This window comes from Dama dama, chromosome 11, assembly GCF_033118175.1.
Source record: "Dama dama isolate Ldn47 chromosome 11, ASM3311817v1, whole genome shotgun sequence".
Lineage (NCBI taxonomy): Eukaryota > Metazoa > Chordata > Mammalia > Artiodactyla > Cervidae > Dama > Dama dama.
In genome coordinates, this window is record NC_083691.1 from 43,822,501 (window position 1) to 43,845,665 (window position 23,165).

The 23,165-nt window shown below is 34.3% G+C and overlaps 1 protein-coding gene across 4 annotated transcripts in view; it reads right to left on the minus strand.

Moving 5' to 3' along the window:
• Window positions 1-23,165, minus strand: part of EHBP1 (EH domain binding protein 1) — a 339,975-nt gene that overhangs the window by 36,523 nt on the left and 280,287 nt on the right. The window contains exons 15-20 of one of the 4 annotated variants that reach the window (XM_061155209.1): window positions 22,038-22,182; window positions 14,254-14,361; window positions 11,085-11,209; window positions 8,560-8,698; window positions 8,287-8,393; window positions 5,530-5,653 (exon numbers count right to left, since the gene is read on the minus strand). In XM_061155209.1, the coding sequence (XP_061011192.1) occupies window positions 5,530-5,653; window positions 8,287-8,393; window positions 8,560-8,698; window positions 11,085-11,209; window positions 14,254-14,361; window positions 22,038-22,182 (748 nt within the window). Of the gene's footprint in view, window positions 1-5,529; window positions 5,654-8,286; window positions 8,394-8,559; window positions 8,699-11,084; window positions 11,210-14,253; window positions 14,362-22,037; window positions 22,186-23,165 lie in introns of all 4 variants that reach the window. The other 3 variants (XM_061155208.1, XM_061155211.1, XM_061155210.1) reach the window with 3 other exon arrangements.

The window sequence follows — 23,165 nt, forward strand, 5'->3', positions numbered from 1 at the left end:
CGTTGGAGAAGATTTTTGAGAGTCCCTTGGACTGCAAGGAGATCCAACCAGTCCATCCTAAAGGAGATCAGCCCTGGGTGTTCATTGGAAGGACTGATGCTGAAGCTGAAACTCCAGTACTTTGGCCACCTCATGCGAATAGCTGACTCATTGGAAAAGACCCTGATGCTAGGAGGGATTGGGTACAGGAGGAGAAGGGGACAAGAGAGGATGAGATGGCTGGATGGCATCACCAACTCGATGGGCATGAGTCTGAGTAAGCTCTGGGAGTTGGCGATGGACAGGGAGGCCTGGCGTGCTACGATTCATGGGATCGCAAAGAGTCGGACACAACTGAGCGGCTGAACTGAACTGAATTGAACCAAGAGACGTGACATTGAACCAGTATTCATGCCACTGAAGCACTAATTTTCTATAAGGTGCCGATAAACTATTCCTTTTTTAAAAAAAGATAGCTGAGATTACATTTCATTTGAAACAGATCTAGATCACATTTTTAACAGTAAAACTAAGAGGCTTTAATATATGAAATGTACATACATATCCAGTGTCAGAGATTGTAAGCTGCTAATATAAAAATAACTATAATATTTTAGAAGTCAGTCACTTAAAGTCTTAGTTTTACTTTTAACACACCTCAGAACACCATCCTCAGGTATTCATTAGCAGATGATGCCTGATTGAAAAATACTCTCTGAAGGCTATAAATATGCTCAAGTATAGAACCTTCTAAAGATTAGCAAAGAGCTAGATGTTCCTTTTGAAGGGAAGCTTGTTTTCATCTGTTTGGTTATTCCAAATGAGGATGTTTTGCAGCCTAGTTTTCATGTACATTACATGGTGATGACCAGGGAAGATAAATAATTTTAAGAGGTATATGAGTGTGCTGGGTCTCTAATGGGCCAAAAGAGTTCGTTAAGTGACTTTTTTCACAAGCTAAATGAATATTGATCTGTTTCTTCTGAATTGCTAATTATAAATCAGGAAATGGTGATAAAAGGGTACAGAGAATTAGTAATAAGACTCCAGGAAAATTGGAAGTTAACTTCTAAGATGAGAGATAAGCAGAGACCATGTCATGTGTCATGTGGTATCTGGAAGTTCGGCTCCCGAGTCCTCAGATTGGGTTTGACTCCTGGCACCACAATTTGAAGGCAAGTTACTTCCTTCTCTGAGCCTCAGTTTTTGATTATTGCAGTGTGATTATTTGTAGTCCCAGTTATTAAATGGAACCTATCCCATACGGCCATTGTGAGAGACAAGGAGATAATGTGTGTCACATTATCTCCTTGTCCTTAAAGTTACATACATCAAGCATTTTCCATAAAGCCAGACTTATATATAAGAAACATGTAATAAATACTGGCTATGATTGCTATCTTTAGGTAAAGATAATGAGTAATTCTGAAGACTCACTGAGAAGGGTTCCTAGTAACAAGTCAAAAATTTCATTTTTATGTTTTTTGTGGGCCCAATTTCCTGCTTTAAAGCAGCTTTAATATTTACAACATTTGATTTCTTAAAGGCTGAGGTAAAGAAACATTCTGAGGAATGTAGAGAAAAGGTATCTCTTTTCATTCTTTTTCCCCTGAGTATATATTTAATATTTTTAAATGGTCAGTTGCTAGATTTTTGTAGTGGTTAGTCTACAAAAAGCTACAGAGTCCGTATTTGTGGCCAAGGGACTTAGGGAGGTAATCATGATCACTTTTCAGTGTTTAAAAGGTTAGAAAGCCAGAAGACACAATTTTATTGCAATTTCCCCCTCAGGATATTTAATTTTTACACTCAAAATATAAATAAAATATTGTCGTTTAATACCCTCAAATTATTGGTTTAAAACACTACTGTCCTACAGTAAGAAAGTTTGATAACCATCACATGAAAACAGATTAGGAATGGGAAAGAAAAACCATTCATTAGAGTAACACTATCTGAAGCGTTTCAGTAAAAGGGTTCATCAACATTCCCATTCCATTTTTGCAAAGCTAACAATATTGCTGGTTCAGATTCATTAGCCTTATATTTACACACAAAACATCAGCTTAGAACACATGTATGTTTCTAATAAGCTTTACTGTTCCTGAGGAACTAACTGTTTAAACTTTAAGTGCTAGAAATTTAAAAATTCCTCCTCTGCAACAATTACAAAATAAAAATAAAAACAAAACCCACAAAACACTGCTTATGGAAAAAAATTCTCTAGCATTTTCATGAGGGTTTTATAGACCCTAAGACAGGATGGCAGAAATACACACACGCACACACACACACACAAACACACACACACACACACACACACAGAGTCTCACACACTCTCTCTCTCACATACTATTGTTATTTAATATTCAGGCTATCACTGATTTAGGATTACTCAATTTCAGAAGGAACTAGTCGCATCAATCCCCATAGCTGAGTTGACTCTAATACTGATGCCTTTCTCCTAAACGAATGTTGGGATCTTTCCAGCCCTTCCCATGTCATGGCCATTCTCATCCCTGCTATCTACCCCTTTTGTTGAAGTACTGACTGAGGATCTCTCTTATAATCCTTTGCTACTTTCTTCCAGCAAGTCAGGAAAAATGCACAGAAGTCTGGGCCACCAACCAGTCCCCACCCTCCTCCTCAAGATGCAAGAGCTTCAGTGTTAAAGGGGTTGGTGCTTAAAACCCAGAGCTGCTCAAGCTTTAGGAACCTAGGACTCATAATAACTAATAATAACTATTATTATTATAGTTATATTTTAAATTATAGGTTTGTGTGGGTTTTTCTGGCCTGCAGATGCTTATAACAGTGCTTGTTTTGGAAAATGTATCCTAGTTCCACAAATCAACTTCTAAATAAACTTTACAGCCCTTTTAAAATTGAGTACAGTTTCTTAATAAAAAATAGAGAATTACCATATAACTCAGTAATTCCAATTCTAGGTACATAACCCCCCAAACTGAAGAGATTCAAAGAGATGATTTGAGAACATGCTCATGGTAGCCAGAGGTGGAAACAACCCAAACGTCCACCAATGGATGAATGAATATACAAAATATGGCGTATATATACAATGGAATATTACTTAACCACAACAAGGAACAGGGCTTCTCTGATAGCTCAGCTGGTAAAGAATTGCCTGTAATGCAAGAGACCCTGGTTCGATTCCTGGGTCGGGAAGATCCCCTGAAGAAGGGAAAGGCTACCCACTCCAGTATTCTGACCTGCAGAATTCCATGAACTGTATAATCCATGGGATTGCAAAGAATCGGACACAACTGAATGACTTTCACTTTCACAACAAGGAATAAAGTAGTGGTATATTACAACACAGTTGAATCCTGAAAATATTACAGTAACTGAAAGAAGTCAGACACAAAAGGATAACTATAGTTTGATTTCACTTATATGAAATATCTAGAATAAAACTAATTCAGAGAAACAGAAAGTTGATTAGTGAGTCCCAGGGGACTGAGAGGAGGAAGTGAGGAATTAATAAGCACAGTTTCTGTTTAGGGTGATGAAAAACTCTGGAAATAGTGGTGGTGACTGCACAACACTGTGAATGTACTAGATGCTACAGAACTGTACATTTTAAAATGGTTAATTTTATATGTGAATTTCAAATCAATAAAATTAAAAACTGTATATATAGTCAGCATCCACAAGTATATAAAAACTGAAATAGCCAATAAAGTATTTTTTTTTTTTTTGCTATTAAAAAAAAGAGAGAAGAAGAGAACTGTCTCAAGAACTAGAAAACCTAAAAATGGGTTAGGCCCTAACTCAGCCATTAGTAATTAAGCCATCTTATATGAGCCATTTCCCCATCAGAGCCTCAGTTTTATCATGTAAAGTATATGATTATTATCTGCTCTGCTTAATTCTAAGGCTGAGATTCAGAAAGTAAATGAAAACTCTAACGTATCAGAGAAAGGTGCTAACTTCTATAATAAATGAAAAGTTGGAAGCACTGGAACCTCCAAAACGAAAAGGATAAATATATGCTTTCCCTTTCTAACACCTTACCTTTTAATTCGGATGCTAACTAGGCTTTAGGCAAATCTTGGTGACCATTATTTGAGCTGGAGGAGGTTTGGTACAATCCAGGAGAATTCTTGTAGCTTATCAAGCTGGGGAATCAAGTCTAGCAGATTCAGTCTAGACCAAATTCTGTCCTGTGTAGCATGGAATATAAAACCCTGAAGACATTCTAGAGTTGGTCTGTAGTCCATGACTTGTTTCAGATAATAAATGATTTATAGTTGGGACGAGGGCCACTACAAAGCTTCACTGGTGATATGTGGGATGGGAAGGAGAACATGAGTCTGTTCTGGTTAGAACCCTCAATAAATCAGGTTCCAAGCATGGAAGAAGGAAAGGAAACAGAATTTCTAGTCTTTTGTCTTGTGATACAAGGCTCTTTCAAGATTTTCATGAAAATCTAAAGTCTCCACAGAACACAGTTTGAAACCAATCTGGTCATACAAAACCAAAGGTCTCTTCATAGTCTAGTGTGTTCTAATTTCACAAATGTAGGCAATTTTCAAATGTCCCACATAAATGCTTATTTCTGAAGGAATTCTTTAATTGTAAATACATCTTTGGCAGATAAAGAAGAAATAGTTCAAGAAAGCTTTCCAATCCTAATCCACTAGTAATTTACTAATCTATTTAACATAAAATTAAAGCTATTAATTAGAGGAATAGATTTTCTACTTAGATTTTGACATTTTTTAACTTAACATAGTTTACTTTTAATTTGGTATGAATGATTTCAATTTATTTCCCATTTTTACCCCTTTGTAGGAGCAGCATTTTAAAGAAACATACGCATACGTACTTCTTAAAAATACATATACAGTCCTCCCTCCCCGCTGCCCCCAGCCCCAGAAGCTTACTGCACACTTAGATCTATTCAATCACCATTGGCAATCAGCATTAAATGCCAACCTACCCTCTGGTTAGGAGCTAACTTGCTGCTCCAAACCATTTTTACAAACCTTCCTATATACCTTAATCCTTTCAAATGCAACTGTGACACAAAGTATTACAGACTTTTAAAAAGCTGTTCTCTTGAAAAAAAAAAAAACTGCGGAGCATCAGTAACCAGATAGTATTCTCAAATTTCAGTGATCTAGTCCATGGAGCCGTCCCCTATGCATAGTGCTCTGTTTCATGCAGTACATGGCTGTAGCTGGCCAAATCTTTTTTTTTCCCAATGAATCAGTAGAACAGTGAAGATCTTACTTTTTTTTTAAGCAGTGGCATATCAATGAGGCACAGATGTGTATTCCAACTCTGCATGGATGAGCACACTGTTCAATAGTGCTGGCTCACACGGTATCAGGGCGAGTTATCACTTCCCATGAAGGCACTCTTATCACCAGGGCCCAGAGAGGTGGCTGCAAATCGCAGCCTTTTTATTTTCAAGGCAGTTCTGCTGAACATTCAGGCTTCAAAGATTCACACTTCCAAAACTCTATAAGAGTTTGTGAACGCTCAATTTGCCAAAACTGTTTACAGTGTAATTGGGCACCGTACCTGTGTCCATGAGATAGCGAAGGCGCTTCTCCACCAGCGCGGCACGGGTGTCAATTTGCTTTTGCTCATTCTCTAGTGCTGCCAATTCTCCTACAACATACTGACTGGTGTCTTTGAACCCTTTCTGTTAACGAGAACAAACAGGAAGGAAAAAAAAAATCACTTGTAAGTTGCATTTTTTCCTTTCTACAAACACTTAGTAAAGCACTTACCTAGAGAACCAAATACGCCTTTAGTTATCACCCTTAGTACCAAAAATCAATGCCCTGTGATTCAAAACATTTTCATATGTATTATATATAGCAAAACTTTTGTAAATAGAGAAAACCTCAGCTGTTTAGTATTATATTTATAATTTAACACCCAGATTTAAAAAGTAAACACTAAGTAAGAAAAATTTCTCAGAGTCAGTTATTAAGCATGGACAAAGATAGATAATTTTCCCCTTAGTGGCTGTCAAAACAAACAATTATGACATCCTTAATTCAAAAGTATAATATATAAAAATGGCGTTTAGCTAAGGAATTGATTCTTAAAGAATTTATCTGGAAAAAGATCAGATTTGTTCTTATAGAAATATAAAATTAAAAAGATACATTTCTTTTCACAGTGACTATACTTTTAAAAATATTTTTTAAAATGATGAAAGAGAAGTTTCTAATATCTTCAGTTTCCCCTCCAGCTGGCTTCTGTACTTTAACATGTCACTGTGTTGATGTATTACTAATTATTGTAGCTGCGAATTCTAACTTGACAGGTGGTTTCAAACCATGCTACTCTGGATCTAATGCTACCAGTACACTGATTTGGTTAATCTTCCATGTAACCAAATTTGGATTTTATTCCGAAATTTCACTTTTTATAACCATGCACGTTAAAAAAAAACATTATCCTTAGAAGTTCTATTTGAAGTAGCAGTTCTATTATAAGGTACCAGTAAACCTTAATTTTTATTTTCATATTACAAATTTAAATCATTAGGGGCAGGGTTATTTGTGGTATAGTACCAAACTGATGAATCACAGCTCCCTTGGGAATGTTTATCTTATGACATTTCTAGGCGTAAGGTTCCTAAGTAGTTGACAAACACTAAAGAACTGCCTAAGTGATTACTCTCACCACTGCCGCTACTACTATCAGCATTTATAACATTAATTCAGAGAAATAAATGTGAGCAACCTTCCTCTGTCAAATCCCTTCCCTACCTAGGAGCATATTAATCTCTAAGAAGCCATGAGGAATTATCTTTCCTTACTCCTTAAACAAGAAACTAAATCAGGAATTATGTTATTATGAGGATATTTTGGAAGTCTCATAATCAACAAACCTGTCTAACCACATGAACAACTTATTTATCTTTGGAACTAGTAAATATGAACTCAATTTAAACAAGCTTATTGTTAAACTGATTATGGTAGTTGACAAACTGAAAACTGAAATATTTTTAAAAAATCATGAAACTGATAAATCATGTCTCAGGATAGACTGATCAAATAAGTCACTGTATTTTTTAAAGATTCATACAAAGTAGATATTCTCTCACCTCAATATGAAATAAAGCAAAAATTATAAGAACAGAATAAATGCTAATGGTAACTTTAAAATTCAGTGGATGCTTTTTGCATCTATCTGCCAGAGACCAGAGCATTTTCAAAACGGACTTTTCTTTTCTCAATCCCATCCAGAGGGAAAAAACAAACACAGTAAGATATTAGAAAACAGAAGGGATAAGTAATACATAAACTTCACTGCTTCTACTTACCAGTTCAGTTAAAAACAGTCATTAAGTTTATAGCCAGATTTACTTAGTGGGAGTATACAGTATACTCAAATATTCTGTAACTTATAAATTATACTAAATATTTCCTCAGGATATACGAGGTACCTCTTCTATGTATTAAGACATTCTTTTAGTGAAATAACTTTAGGATGAGAATCTAAAAATGAGAAGTTTTTAGAGCTCTAAAATAGTTTGTAACTCTCAGTACATTTGCAAGGGTTTTAAAATCCAACAAAAACAATTTCAACAGTAAAAACAATGAAAATATTTACACAAACTGGAGATAATAATAATTTTAAAAAGTAGCACCATTAAAGAGAGCAATGCTTCGAGACAAAAATTCAAGTTAAAACTTGTTCTTCCTGCTTCTGTCCCACAGCTGTCCATCAAAAGCAGCTTTCTCCCTGCGGTCTATCAAATATTTCCCTCACAAATCAATTTTACACATGATCAGCCCATACCCCTACTGAGCTGAACCTCCCCGTTAATTAAGTGAAGAAATTACCATATATATTATATTAATGCAAACATCATTCAGCTAGTAATTCACGGCTGATCTGGATAATGGAAAGGTTGAACACCCATTAACCCAAGCCAACAAAATGGGTTGGCTGAGAAATTCTAGCAGGTCTCATGTGACTTTTCCCTCTAACTGCAGCTCTGCGGTATCTGCTATTGTAATAATTAAAATCCTCCTGGTAGATCAATACTGGAATCTCTTTATGGGAAGTGCCCTGATGGAAATGTCTCAAGGAAGCTGGGGCTGTGGAACTCTGAAAAATTCATTTTTTTTTATCTGACAATTATCACCACACTGCAGACTAATTCAACAGTGCACCCCTCTCACTCTGCTTTGAATGCACTGGAGATTGACATCTTAAAAAACCTAACATCTCATTTTAACAAATAAAGGCACTATTTCCACATACAGTTTGGAATTATCAGCAATCATGAAACCACACAAAAAATTAATATACATTAAGCACTTCATCTTCTGATGGCTTCCTCTGAGTTTCAGTTATCGCTGCCTTCTCCTCATTTCCTTTCTTTGTATCTTCCTGTATTGATCTCTGCCTTTTCATCTCTTAAAAAAAAGGGAAAGACATGTAAAATTATTATAAAGCTTGATAGTTGTGTATTAAAATGTGGATTTACATTATCGGCATACACACACACACACACACACACACACACACAGCTAAATACTGTTAAATTGTAAGATGGGAAGACATCTAAAAAAGTGTTCTTACCTGGTCTATTCTCAACATATTGACTGAAAGACTGAAGTTGAGTCTTTCTGACTGTAGCATCCTTGCTGAACACAACAGGATTTCTAAACCGTTCTGTTGCTTTTTGTAATCGCTCAGTCCTGAGATCCTCTGTGCCATTCTAAAAGTAAAACAAATGTGTTAAGAGAGTCCTGATCTTATAAATGTGAGATTACACATTAGTAAACAACTTTTACTGATTTAAGATAATGTCAATTTAGAAATATATTGAAAGAAAAAAGGATTGTAAAGAGTTCTAAATAGCTCAACTGTAAGGTCTGTTGCCTGTAGCCAAAACCTTTGGGAGACGGGGTTTAAATAGAGAATCATTCTTGATAACTTTGATTCATTAGATACTGTAAACCTCCCTGTCTTCTCCTGATGATATGTATCATTTAAATGCCACATTGCCTCTGTCTACCCACACCCACCCCACAGCCTCACTATTCTGCCCCATTGGTTTGTACAGTCCCACAGACTTGTATGACAAGAAGAACTAGTTTCTAATTTTATGCCCATTGAGATAAACCACTAATGCTGGATGAAGGCTAAAAGGTAGGATTATAATACTACCCCACTGAACTGCATTTCATCAGCTATAACTTTCCAAAGCCAGATTTGTAAGTAAGCCCTTTACAGCTAAGGAAACTACAATTATCTTTTCCAGAGCTTCCTATGTTAATACTGGTAACGAATTCAAATGGTTCTATCAACAAGAAATATCCCAGAAGACTGAACCACTGCAGTGTGTGGAAGCTGCAGATACCGAGGTGCTGTGTACCAAACAAATATTTCATTTTATACCTAATCTTTTATTATTTTTATTAAGTGTTTTGAAAGTAAATAGGGAAAGGCTAAGATGCATGACTAATAGCTAAGCCTGCTGAATGCTGAAACTGGTTATCAAAAGCTACCAAGACTTTGCCCTTCCTCTGCATTGAGACAATCAGTAATGAGGGAGTCCTCCAATGGCCTATTCTCTAGCCTCAAGGAGGCCTGGGATACAGAATCCTCAAGGGAAGGTAACAGTTTATCCTTTTCCACAAACACAAAATGCCTCATTTATAAACGTGTAAACTGCATTTTATTAAAAAAAAAATAAAACCCCAAATCAATGCTGAAAGCTTCAAGGGAACAGATGGACTATATGTTCTTTATAAGCATCATTTAAAAAAATCTTAACTAAAAAGATCCATACAAAGACAAGCTGTTTAAAGCACACCTTTTGTTGGAATAGGTTTGAAAATAACTACATTTAAGGGCTTTTTGGAAAGCAAAACTAACTGCATCTATTTAGATAATTAAACCTTAAGAATGAAAATATGTTTCATTTTTTAAAGTTATATATTTACCATTAGTATCATGTTTATAATACACTACCTATGTAGCTAGGATAGAAACAATTATGGCTTTTATTTGTCTAAGAAAAGTGTGTGTTCTACTGTTGTATCATAACAACTGCCCAATAGTATAAAACTCAAGTCTTTACCAAAATAAACAAACACAGCTAAATTTTCTGAGGCCTGGCAACATGCTAAAATATCAGTGTGATTAGCTAGCAAATCCCATCTTAAGAAACCTTTTTATGACTAGGGACTTCTGCCACTTTACAAATGTATTCCTCTAAACCCACTAATTCAGTTAGCCTTTTCAATCCATTGTATTATTCTTAGGCCAGCTTCATTCTGCATTAAATCCAGTGCAGAAAGCTAAATTGAACGCAAAAAATCAGACCTGATCCAGGCTTCCTTTTGTTCAAAGATAGAGACCAAAAGTCCTCTGGTGCTGCCACACACTTTCATCACCAATTTATAGAAACCGACAGTATAAGGGAAAAGCAATGAAAGTCATTGTTTTGGGACTTCAAAGCATCTCTGTGTCAGGGAAAGGAAATCCTTTCAGTCAGCAGGGCAGTCCCCACAGTTCGCAGGTGGGTGAAAAGTTATACAAGACTAGAAGTGCCCTAAAGCTAGAGAAATATTAATGATACAGTGGCAAGGAAAAGGGGGGACAGCTTGAGAGGGGATAATATAAATACTACAAATCATCGTCATTATCATCATCTTACAACGTGTCATTCTGGCTAAAACCTTACACAAGGTAAGATTTATATGGGCACAAAGCATATGCATATCTTCAAGATTTATACTCAACCACACGCCATCTTCAGATACTAACTCATCTTAACAGGTCAGAGGCTGCAGATGGCAGAACAGGCTAGAATTCTCTCAACACCATTCTCATTAGCAAAATACAGACGCATAAGGAAGTCAAGAATAGCTTTTACTTTTACTTAACATATCAACTTAAAGTAGTAGTTTCTCTGAAAAACAGTATATGCATACTGATTATCATACTGACATTCAATTTATTAGGTATTTAACAAAAATTCTTATACCTTAATCTTAATGTGAAGAATTTGGTAAGAAACTGACTTTAGGATTATAAAGTACCAGTGAAAATTCGAAGACACAGATACCAAGTCAAATATTTTAAGTAAGATTTACCTTAATGTCTTGCTCTGAACTTTCATTAACAGCTTTCTGAGTAGTGCTGGAAAGTGAATTTGCCACCTGTGGCTGAGTGTCCAGGAGTTTCTTCAGCTTCAAGTCTGCCAACTTAGTGTCTTGTTCTGTTAAATATGTAAATATTATGAATAACTGTGTGAACTACATTTAGATGTGTAGCTATCAATTCAAAGGACATCATAAAAATATTACTATATTTTAAAAAGAGAGAGGACATTAGAGTTGTGAAATAACATATAAGACCAAATATATGCAGAACTCTGCATCTATATATCTACTATAAACAATATTACATACTATATAACTATAATCATTATACTGTAACTACAGTATAACTAAGTAGTCTTTAGGATATTGACTATATCCCTTTTTCAAAAATTGAGATATAATTGATATGTAACATTGTGTAAGCTTAAGGTGTACAATGTGTTGATTTGATCATTCATATATTGCAATATGATTACCATCACAGCATTAATCAACACTTCTATCATGTCACAAAATTATCATTTCTTTTTTGTGGTGGGAATAAATAAAATCTAGTCTCTTCGCATATGTATGTGCTTTTCCCCAAAATCAGTCCCCATAAAGAATATAGTCAACACGCCTAAAGACCATTTAGTTATTCTATGGTTAATAGCAGCTATGCTTACCTTAAAACCTCAGCCCATATTTAATGCATATATTTATATTAGCAACTTTATAGAATGTACATAATAAAAGAAGGTATTACAAAGCGGGTATTTAAAAGAGGTAATGCATTTGATTCTAAATTATATTATTTTGTAATTTCAATTCTTCTAGCATATTAAATTTAGACATAAAATGCCACATTACGCTCTTAACATGATCTTAGACAGTCATGTATATATTGTTAGAATCCAATGTTTATGTGTGTACATATATACTCAGCACTGAAATAGGGTATATGTTCACAAATAACTTCTAATTAGAGGGCAGAAATAAAGATTACCGTATTTTGTAATGTATAAAATATGGATAGAAATTTAAAATAAAAAATGGCTCTAACTTTAAAAATAAATAATTTCAGATTATTTTTAGCAAGTAAATTATTATTTAATAAAATAGTTCAGAAGCAAATGGAAATAATTCCATTTAAAAAATTCACTCAAAGCAGCTCTTTAATAAAATGATTATAAAAGACATGCTGACAATTTGGTGAATGATATTTTTCATAAAGATTAATAAGTTTTCTAATTATAAGACTCTTAATAAATGCTATTATCATTACTTTCATGCAAATTGGTCAGTTTATATTGCCAGGCTTCTTTTTAAAACAATATCTGATGAACTATGGTCAAATCAAGATAAAGATTAAACAATTTATTATTAAAACATTATGACTTTTATATACATATAAAAAAAGAATTTTGGGAAAAATAAGGCAAGGATAAAAATCATAATGTATGCTACGTGTCTTCAGATTCCAGTTTGCATTCCTATTTCTTTTTTTTTCATTCCTATTTCTTATTGCCATGAAATAAACCATAGTCTGAATTGGAAATCTGTCCTATGTACATGCCAACACTTGGCATGCTTGAGAACTGTAAACAATGTATTAGTTAACTCCAAAAAACAGGAAGACTGAGATGTGTTTTCTTTTTTGGTATACAAAAAAGTAGGAAGAGTGTTTTTAAAAAGGATAAGAGTCAAGCCTGTTAGGCCTTAATATTAGTCAGCCTTTAAATACACTAAAATATCTCACAAAGTTGCTATAACTAAAGCTAAGAAGTTCTCCTTGCCGTACTCAAAAAGGGTTAATTTCTCCTGTCTTCATAATCTACTATTAAATCAGGAAATATGTACCACTGATTGTCACTGATTTTATACTTCCATGAATCAAATGTTAAGGCTTTAATTCTGAACTTATAGGTGCCCTCAGCGGTAAAGAGATGATACTGATTTCTGAAAGACTTTGATGGTGGCTGTGGTGAGAGGGTGAGTAGGTATTTTAAACTGAAAGAAGTAAAAGGCAGTCCTAATTTTGGGTTAAAATTTTAAAAAATTTCCTTAAATATCAGCATTTTCCTGGACTTGAACAATTATAAACATATTGCCCTGTATCTAGTAAAGTATTACTTAATACCAAGCCATGAAGGAACTACTGACAAGAGACACAGATTTTTTTTTTTTTGCGGGGGGGGGGGGGGGTGCGGGGCGGGGGCTGCTCTCCATAGTTAGGAAGACTCTGGTTGACTGTTTTTTGCAGAAATAATAGCATGATTTCAAACAGGGAAGAAGCAGAGCAGGTTAGCACTGCAGGGACAGGCCATGGCTGGGGAGAGTCTCTCCCTCCCTACAGCTTTCCACAGGAAAAGACAAACATTAGGGATTTCACTTTCTTACCTGTAATTGCCAAAGACATTTTACTGCTATAAGAATTCAATTTAATAAGCATTTATGGAACCCCTCATGTATACAAAGCTACCTGCTGCTGACTTATAAAGGTAATGCATATGGAACACTCATCTATTAAACCACAAGCAACTATCTTTATATTTAATGCAAGAACTCAGAAGTTCAATTGCAAATGTGATTACTGGTATGATATCTATTGATATACAATAGGAGATTAATTTAATTGTAATCTATACAAGCAGTTTTCAAAGAGTTTTACTGTAATCATTAAACACATATAAAATAATTTATTAGTAGTAATATTTAAATACTTAAGGTAAGCACAAAATTTACAAAATAATATTTCTACTAAGACTACCAATTTCAAACCAAATCAGGAAATCTGATCCATGGTTTAGATTACAATTTGAAGCATTCCATATGCTTCATCTGTATCTTAGAACATCACAACAAAATATTTAGGCTGAGAAGGGAACCAATGATAGAATGTCTACAAATTGTCCCATAAAATACCAAAGTGAATCTTAGTAATAAGAGAAAAGCTAAAATTTGCCATTTCAATATTATTGCTAATTTTAACATTAAGCCTAAAACAAAATAATGATATAAAATTGATGGAAGGTGGAGTTAGCTAAATGATTTGTGAGGGCATAAGATGTAATAAAACGACCAAAAGAATTTACTATCACTATTGGTGAGATAATAATAAAAATGTAACAGAAGAGTTTGCCATGCAGTAGGACACAAAGTATTTATAATTTGAAATTACCGGGAGTATCAAGGTCACTTTCTAAGTTAGTAAGTTCATCTCCACCTCCTAAAACAAAGCCTTCAGGAATCTCCTCGTTAGTATTTATCTCAAGATTATCATTTTCATCTGTAGGAACATGTAGCAATAATGTTAGTATATTATTAGTATATTATTTCTATTTTATATAGGAAAGAAAAATCAGTATTTTAATGACGGTTCAAATTCAGGTCTGACACAGACAAGCAAGTTAAGAAATCAGTTTTAAGTCAATATTTCATTATTGGATTAACATTTATATTTTACATTTCTATGTCAAAGATGAATTGTCACATCAAAGCAGATGCAAAGATTTTGACAATTTGTCACATGCTGCCTCTGAATTATTGAGCTCATTGAATCCCTATATTTTAAAATGTAATCTCCTGCTAATTTCTAATGACAGTAAATAAAAATAAAGTTGGTTTGATAAAAAAGTCTCAAATAAAAAAGTCACCAAATAATATTTCTTAAATTTCACATTTTATCATTTATTAGATATAAATATATAAAGAAACAAACCATTCTTTATAAACTTGTAGCTATTTTTAAATTATCTGCATGAAGATTTAAGTGCTTTTGTACTATTAATGAAATATGATCAAAAGCATTATAGACAAATTAAGAACAAACATTGAGATATGAACAGACAGTACCTTTACGCAAAACAAAGTTCAGAAACAATTAAGTCAGTACATCATGGAAGACATAAAGCTGGGAAAACACTGTTATTATTCAAAAGTACATGGGAATGAGGTAGCCTTATACTATTTTTTTTATACATTTAGCAAAATGTACTAGGTCATAATTAATTAATGATATCTTTTTAAAAGACTTAATTACATATTTTTCCTTTTTAAATCCTAATGATAAGTTGGTTAAGTAATTTTCAATATTATCTATTTAAAAAGGCATAGCAGTAGATTTGTATATTAGAAGTTAAGCTTTAAATTCTGCTATTGACAGACAATGTACCTTTTGGAGAAATTATCTGTCTAGCCCTGGGAGTTGAAAAATATCCCTACTATTCTACAGTTTATTTTTCATAGGGCAACTTTTATTAATAATGAGATGTTCCAAAGGTTATTGCAATTGAGAAATTCTAAATTCTATAACTTTGGCTTAAACCTTCAATATTTGTCCTTTTCCCTGTACAGTGTGTGTTTGATTTTGGGCTTCCCAAGTAAATATTTACTGTGAGCATTAATATTAATAATAATAGTTTACATTTATTGAAGAGTTCCTAATGGAAGCCATTTAGAAGAATACAACAGAGAGAAAAAGAATGAGAAATGCCCCCAAGGGAAAATATTGCTAAATGCTTTCAAATCATTAAGGTATTATACTTGGCTATATTATTTAAGTACAATTAGTTGAGAGAGCTTTTCTAATCGACTGTGCTTAGTACAACTATTTGACTACTTTCATAAAAGTCAGCACCATCATCTTCATTGTTCTCAAAAATTCTTCTCTAAATAATTCTGTAGTAAAGGGAAATGAATGAACAAATATTTCCTGAGTACCAAGAAGTGTTCAGAACACTTCCTCCTGTCAAAGAATTTACTACCAATAGATTTTAGAGTGTGGTATTTTGTTCCTGCAACCAGCCTCTATTGATTTCTACTGTCCATAATTAATCTAGAGTGAAAGCACAAAATTCAGCATTCATTCATTTACTTATTCAAGAAACTTCTATTGTATACTGCAACTGCAATTTACAAAACACTGCTAGATGTTGAAGAAATATCAAGTTTTATAAGATATCAAGTTTTATTAAGACATTTATTCCACTTTAAAGTTATATATAAGTGAAAGTCACTCAGTCATGTCCGACTCTTTGTGACCCCATGGATTGTAGTCTGCTAGGCTCCTCTGTCCCTCGAATTATCCAGGCAAGAATACTGGACTGGGTAGCCATTCCCTTCTCCAGGGGATCTTCCCAACCCAGGGATTGAACACAGGTCTCCCATATTGTGGGCAGAGTCTTTACCATCTGAGGCACCAGAGAAGCCCAAGAATACTGGAGTGGGTAGTCTATCCCTTCTCCAGGGGACCTTCCCAATCCAGGGACCAAAAGTTATACATACAAATGACTATAATACCATGTAGGACAGTTAAGTGTTATGAAGTAAAAATAAGATACGGAGGCAATTCCAAGGATGAAAAGATTATTCTTTTGCCAGTAGCACAAGGAACTATTTTTTGGAAGTACTAACCTTTAAATTGAGTCTTCAGAAATGTACAGAATTTCAAAAAGTACAATTGAGGGAAGAGTTTTACAGGCATGAGAGCAGGAAAGTGTAGATTATGTTCAAAGAATGGTGTAAAGTCCTATTTGGCTCAAGCATACTTAAAGTGAAATAATGGGAAGTAAGACTTAAAAGGTAAAAAGATTTTACTTGGTAGGAACAGACGGACACTGGTTTGCTGGTCAAACATGATTGGCAATGTGTTGTTTAAGTTGAGAACAGTCTATATAAGCAGTTTTCTACCACAGTGTTTTATGGTAATCAGTTGTGAAATATGTATAGTTACTACAGAAGCACTGAAGCTTATGTTTTTATGAATTAAAGTATCTCCAATATTTTCCTAAAATATTGCTCTTGCTTAAGTTCTGATATGCCTTCATATGTGAAAGAAAAAGTGGTTCAGGGATTGCACACAGGAGTATACCAGCCATGTGACATCACCCTTCGTTCCGAGATCGCTGATTAAGACAATGCACTCTAGAACAGAAAGGGTGGAGGCAGGAAATCCATGTTGGAGACTGTTATAACCTCCAGGCAAGTAGTATAGAGAGCGTAACCTACCATAAAATAATTGGGAGTGGGTATGACTTGAAAACCAACTTGATACTGCGTAGTTGGGAGGGATACTGATGAGAGGAAGAGTGAGACAGATGTCAACACTGACTCTCCAGACAGAGTGACTAGAAGGATGGCATTGTTATGAAAAGAAGCTAAGTCTGGAACAGTGGTTGGATCTGGGTACTTCAGGTCCTGGGGTTATGCAGTGGGATAGTCATTACTCCTTTACACAGTGCCAGGATAATGTGTGATGTTAAATAGGTGCCATTCACTTTACTTCCTGGCTAAATGAAATCTCTACCCATACTACCCCTCACCAGTAATGCTGAATAGGCTAACTCAAAGTTTATAAATGGATTGTTAACCTCAGATAAAAGGATTACTATTTGGGAAGGGGAAGAGTAAAACTTGATCTCCTCTAATGCTCAGGTTTTCTTAAGAATAGATTTCCACTTTCTTTTCATTCACTGACTTCATTTTACAATGAACACTTGAATTTTTTTCAACAGTTATTGTTACATACATTTCTTAATACTTATCGAAATACTCTAAATGAATTTTAGCAGAACTAAAGTACATGTGTGTCTGTGTGTGTGCTTAAAATATTACATATTAAATATATGATATCTATAAGAATATATATATATATCTTTAAGGCTAACCATTTAAAACCCACTAGATAAGCATGGCATAAAGTAAACTAGAGATACAATACACAATGGAAGGTGGTTTGCAAGTATGGCCTGTATGTAGGGAAAGGTATAAAGAGATTTATACATACACTGGAATGAGACAATGCATTCCAACGGACCCTGTATAGCCCTATAAACAAAATGGGGATCCCAATGGTATGATTAACAGCACAGAAATAAGGCCAGTCTTATAAGACTTATCATTTATAAATAAATTGCATGAAAAGTGTGAATATAAGGTAACAGTAAGGAAAAAAAAAAGAATATCTGCACTTAAAAAACAAAAGAAGTTGAGGCTACTGTTAAAAACATATTCACACAAAATTGTAGCTTAGAGGACACCTACGTTTACATGAAACTGTTTATTTCCAGAAAAAAAAATTTTCAGAATAAGATATCTTATTTGTATCATGATTTAAAAATTCTCACTGAAGGCCCCTGTAAAATTTATAACTTGTAAAGTTATCCTATAAAAATCAAACGATAGAAAACAATACAAATATATTATTAATGAAAGCTGAAAATAAAAATTACTGAAGGCCTGTAAGATTTTATTTTGGTTGAACAAATTTAGACAAATCTATTTACCATAACTGAAATAAGGATAATGCAGGCACACAGTCTCATGGATAAAATTTTTTAATTTTCATTTATCCATTTGAAATCCAAAAACAAAGTATACTATTCCATCTAAATCAAAGAGGGGCAAAAATGTCCGCTTAATAGTTAAATGATCCCTTTAAAACAAAAGTTAAATGACTCTAACTTAACTCAAACCAAACCAATAAACTACAGAATAAAAATAAATAGATGTGACATAAAATATCATATATATGATATGATAGGTATCAGAGATATGACACAAAATATACACAGATTTAAGTATATATAAATATATAAAATCTATATAATATATACCATGTAATATATAATGGATATAATATAATCTTTAAACTAGGCTAACACCTTCCTTGCAAGTGCCCATGGACCACTAATAAAAATACAACATTTGTTTGGACAAAATAAATACTTTTTAATTCTCAAAGCAGAAATTCAGGCCATATTCTCTGACCACAATACCATATAACTAAAAATGAAAATATCACACTTTGGCCCTAAACAACTGTACTTTGCCAAGTAAGATCAATATAATAAATGAACCCATAAGTTTGTTACCTAAAATGAGGAGTTTAAAAGGCTGTTACAGGTCTACAACTAAAAAATGAAGCAAAAATTGAAAAAACACATGTAGAATACCACAATATCACCTGACTCTCTTCTAAGCCTTCAAATTATTTTAAGAGGAGAATAAGTAAAAGCTAAGCTGTAATTCCTTGGATGGGTTCTGTTATTTCATAAGAATTAGGCTATTTATGGTTGAAATAGGATGCAAGTGGGATGCTTGGATACCTGACTTCAGAGACCTAAAATAACTTGCAAATATTTTCTGTGAATACCTGAGGCTCATGACACCTCACCTCAAACTTAGCAAGTTTCTTTTCCTCACTGAGGCTGGCTGCTGAGAATGGAAAAAAGGAAGCATTTCAAGTAGGTTCAGGCAATGAGTCTGAGTATCAAGTTCAACACATCCCCTAGGTTGCGCTTTCACCTTATTATTTCAGCTCTTGACTACTGCCTCTTCTTTGTTACTCTGGACTACCGCTTCCAAAAAATTTCCCTCTCTAGTCCATCATCTAGGCTGGTCTCTACACACTCCTTTCTCATTCTGCACCATTCCTTATTCAGATTTGGTAATTCCCATTAGACAGTGGAAGAGTGGACACTAATTTGTTAATTGTTTTTCCTGACTTATCGACCCCATAGGGTCATTTTCATTTAGGAATTAGACTCCTGTGAAATCAAGTGAATTTCTAATTTGCTATGTTAATGCCAGCAAACTATAGCATGGGGGCAAAATCCAGCCTACCACCCTTTCAGGTTAAATAACAGGCATGCCCATTAATTTACATATTGTTCAAATCTACAAGGGCAGAGTCAAGCAGTTAAGAAAGAGAACATATGGGCTGCAAAGCCTATAAAAATTTACTCTGGCCCTTGCTAGGAAGTTTGCCAAATCCTGGCCCAACACAATGGCTGGCACCACTAAACAGATAAATGTGTATGTATGAATGGTTGAACTCTAGGAAGGAATCTTACCCTTTCCCTTGACCTAAAGGTCTCTTCCATCCTGGCCTTGAAATTTTCAGCTTAGGCTTTGATGCCAGAGCACAGCTAGTCAGATCCATACACCTTTATGAAGACAGGCCAATATCCAGGTCAAGGAATAGGCCTGTACCACTTGAAAGTCAACTTTAGCTCTGATTAAGAGCCTCCCATCTGATATGTGGCCACTTCCAACATCCAAGGTATGGTATGGTCTATGAGAGAAGTGGGCCCTGATGACCTTGGTCTTCTTAGGGAAGACCAAGTCTTGACTCTTCAACAGGTTCTCATAAGTCATCTGCTGAACCCTGTCCCATCTTCATTTCATCTGGCTTTTCCTTTTATAGTCTGTACTTCTTTGTTAGTTTCAGACATCCAAGCCTCACTTGTTCTTTATTCACTTTGTTGACTGTTGAATGATGCCAAAATCAGGTCTTCACTTTCCCTAGTTACCAGGCTGGGAAGCTACCCATTTTGGGGGTTGTAACACTGACTAAGTCTCTCTACCTAGTCTAGTTCTGGCTTAGCCTCAACTGGGATTGGATTATAGAGATAAGACCAATTACATAGCTGACTCACCCCAGACCCTTAATCAGAAAATTTTAATCCTTAGTCTTCCCAGAGTTCACAACTCATTTAGCACTGTTATCCGCTCTCTGTTAAGAAAAAAACATTAAGAGAGACAGTGGATGCCTCTCTATTTTATGTTTAGTCTTCTATGGGTTTACAATGTCACATGGAGATGGTATCAGTAGCTTTAGGACAGTCGATCTGGAGGGTCAAGAATATGAGGCTATTTTTTTTTATCATTCTGAGATACAAGGAGGCAGAGATATCTAAGGTTTACTTAGAATATCTGGAATTTCTATGATATCAAAGAAATGTCTTGTTACTAATAATAAATGAAAGCAAATTATAACAGCATTGTATAAATGTAGCTGTGAGTGGTTACTGCCATTACTATAAAACTTTAGTAGTGAGTATAGAAACTGTAATAAAAATTCTGAATGACAGGAGTTGAAAAGGTAAGATGAAAGACTTAACTAAGAAACAAACATTCTGAGAATACCAGATGGACAGATTCATAGCTATTTGGAAAAGCAGCTTTCAAATATATGGGGATGGAAGATAACATGCTATAGGCATTTGTTGGAACACTCTACAACAGTAAGATTTTACTATAAGGGATCAATTAGAAATAACAGCAGTAAGTTTCAGTTTACTATGAAGAAACTTATTATTGACCTAGAAATAGTTTCCTTTGTTTCAGTTCTCTAAGGTTTTATTCGAGTCCTCACTTGCCTACTCTCCAGAATGATCTTAGCATTTAAGATTAACTCAGAACAAGTACCTGGCATGTTCTGGTAGATAAATAGGTCACGTACCTTTGAAATAAAAAAGCCCTTTTGAATATACTACTAAAATAAAAATGTAAAAAGTTTCAAGTTAAAAGTGCCCAAATTGAGCACTGAGGGGTAAAATTAAAATTCCTTTTAATTATATGTATATATAGTCCTTGTTCCAACATCAAGCTTAGAAAAATTTCTACAGATATTGAAAACGACCCTCTTCAAATAAGAAGACTAAGAGAAATGCATATGGGACTTATTAAAAATTCTTACATGTCACGCTATAGTGCTGGAAACATTGTTAAAGTTACTTTCCAAAGATCTGGTTCAAAGTAAAAATCTCTCATGCCAAAGCTCTCCACTAACAAGTCTTGTGATCCAGATGCTGAGAACTTGATTGCATTTTACTCATTCTAATACAATTAATGAGACATCATGGGGAATCACAAACTAAGGCCTGTCAGAGTTTTCTCCTAAATCATATTCTTGGTATTTCTCGAGTACTAATCATACTTAATCATAATCAAAGTATTTCCTGAGTTGTTAAAAATTAAGTCAAAGAGTTGATTTTGAAAATGGTCATAGTCATCTTCTGATTTACTATGTTTTCTTTAAGTTTTTAGCAACCCACCAATAGGTTAGAAACTTTATGTATTTGATGCACAACATTTTGAAGTAAGAATAAAATGTCCCAAAAGGTCCATCGCGGATTTCTGGGTTGTCTGTAGAATATGATACAAGATTCTTAAACTCACCTCCAGATGCCTTTGACCTTTCTTTCAACTTTTCTGCAGCCATTTCACCATAGCTGGGAAGTTCTGACATCTTCACTCCAGATCGAGCTTCTGCTATTAGCTGACGAGCTCTCTCTCTCAGCTGCCGACGTCGCTCTTCATCTTGCTGCTAAGATATATTGAACAGTTGCCAACTCAGTAATTGACAGAAATGCAATTTCATTTTCAATCTGATCATCATGATAGTAACTGGTTTACAGCATGGTGCTTGGCCCACATTATAAATAGGATGCTCTATATCAGTTGGATGTCACACCATTTTTAAAAGACATCCAAGAATCAGATTTTTAAAAACATTTACAAATTATTGTATTAAAATGTCTGTTAAAAATTCAAAGTAGCCTTTAAAGAATGCTTGGCAATATAATTACTGAGAAAGTAGCAGGATCAACTATTAATAAAATGACCGGGCTTTTAGGAAAAAAGTCACAATACTGAAAACAGAATTTCAATTAATACATTTTTTTTTAAGATTAAAATTTAACTTGCACATTTCTAGTAAAGGCATACAGCACTGACTAAAGGAAATTTCTGATAGTAGAAAATGCTGCTACATCATGTTGATCAAATATAGAAAACAGTATTTTTAGGGGGCTACAGCAGGAATAGGATAGCACATTAGCTCCTCAGTTATTGTTGATAGTTTTAAAATCAGAATTAGGTACTGATGTACTACTATCCCCATTTCTACTCTCCCCCTAGACACACACTGAAAAGAAAAAGTAAAATCTAGTGTGGGTTTTGGTATTTGAAATAACTAAAAATGACAGAGAATTAAATAAATTAGGTTCTGCCTCCTAAAAACAGGTTATTATGAATTGTAAATAATCAATGTGAAATTAAAAACTGGAAAGTATATGACATAAGGCATTATTATTATGACAAAACAAAGCCTGAAATAATCTGGCCCCAAAATATCTGTAGTTACCTTCTCTTAACCTCTTCCAATCTCTATAAAACCTCACATCTATTTATACAAATTGTTTGTATCATGTGGTTTCATGCATCCATGGACTTGAAATGAATATATCATTTCATCTTCCTGGAAAGTTCTTCTCTCATCTATTTAACCCCTACTCATTCTTCAAG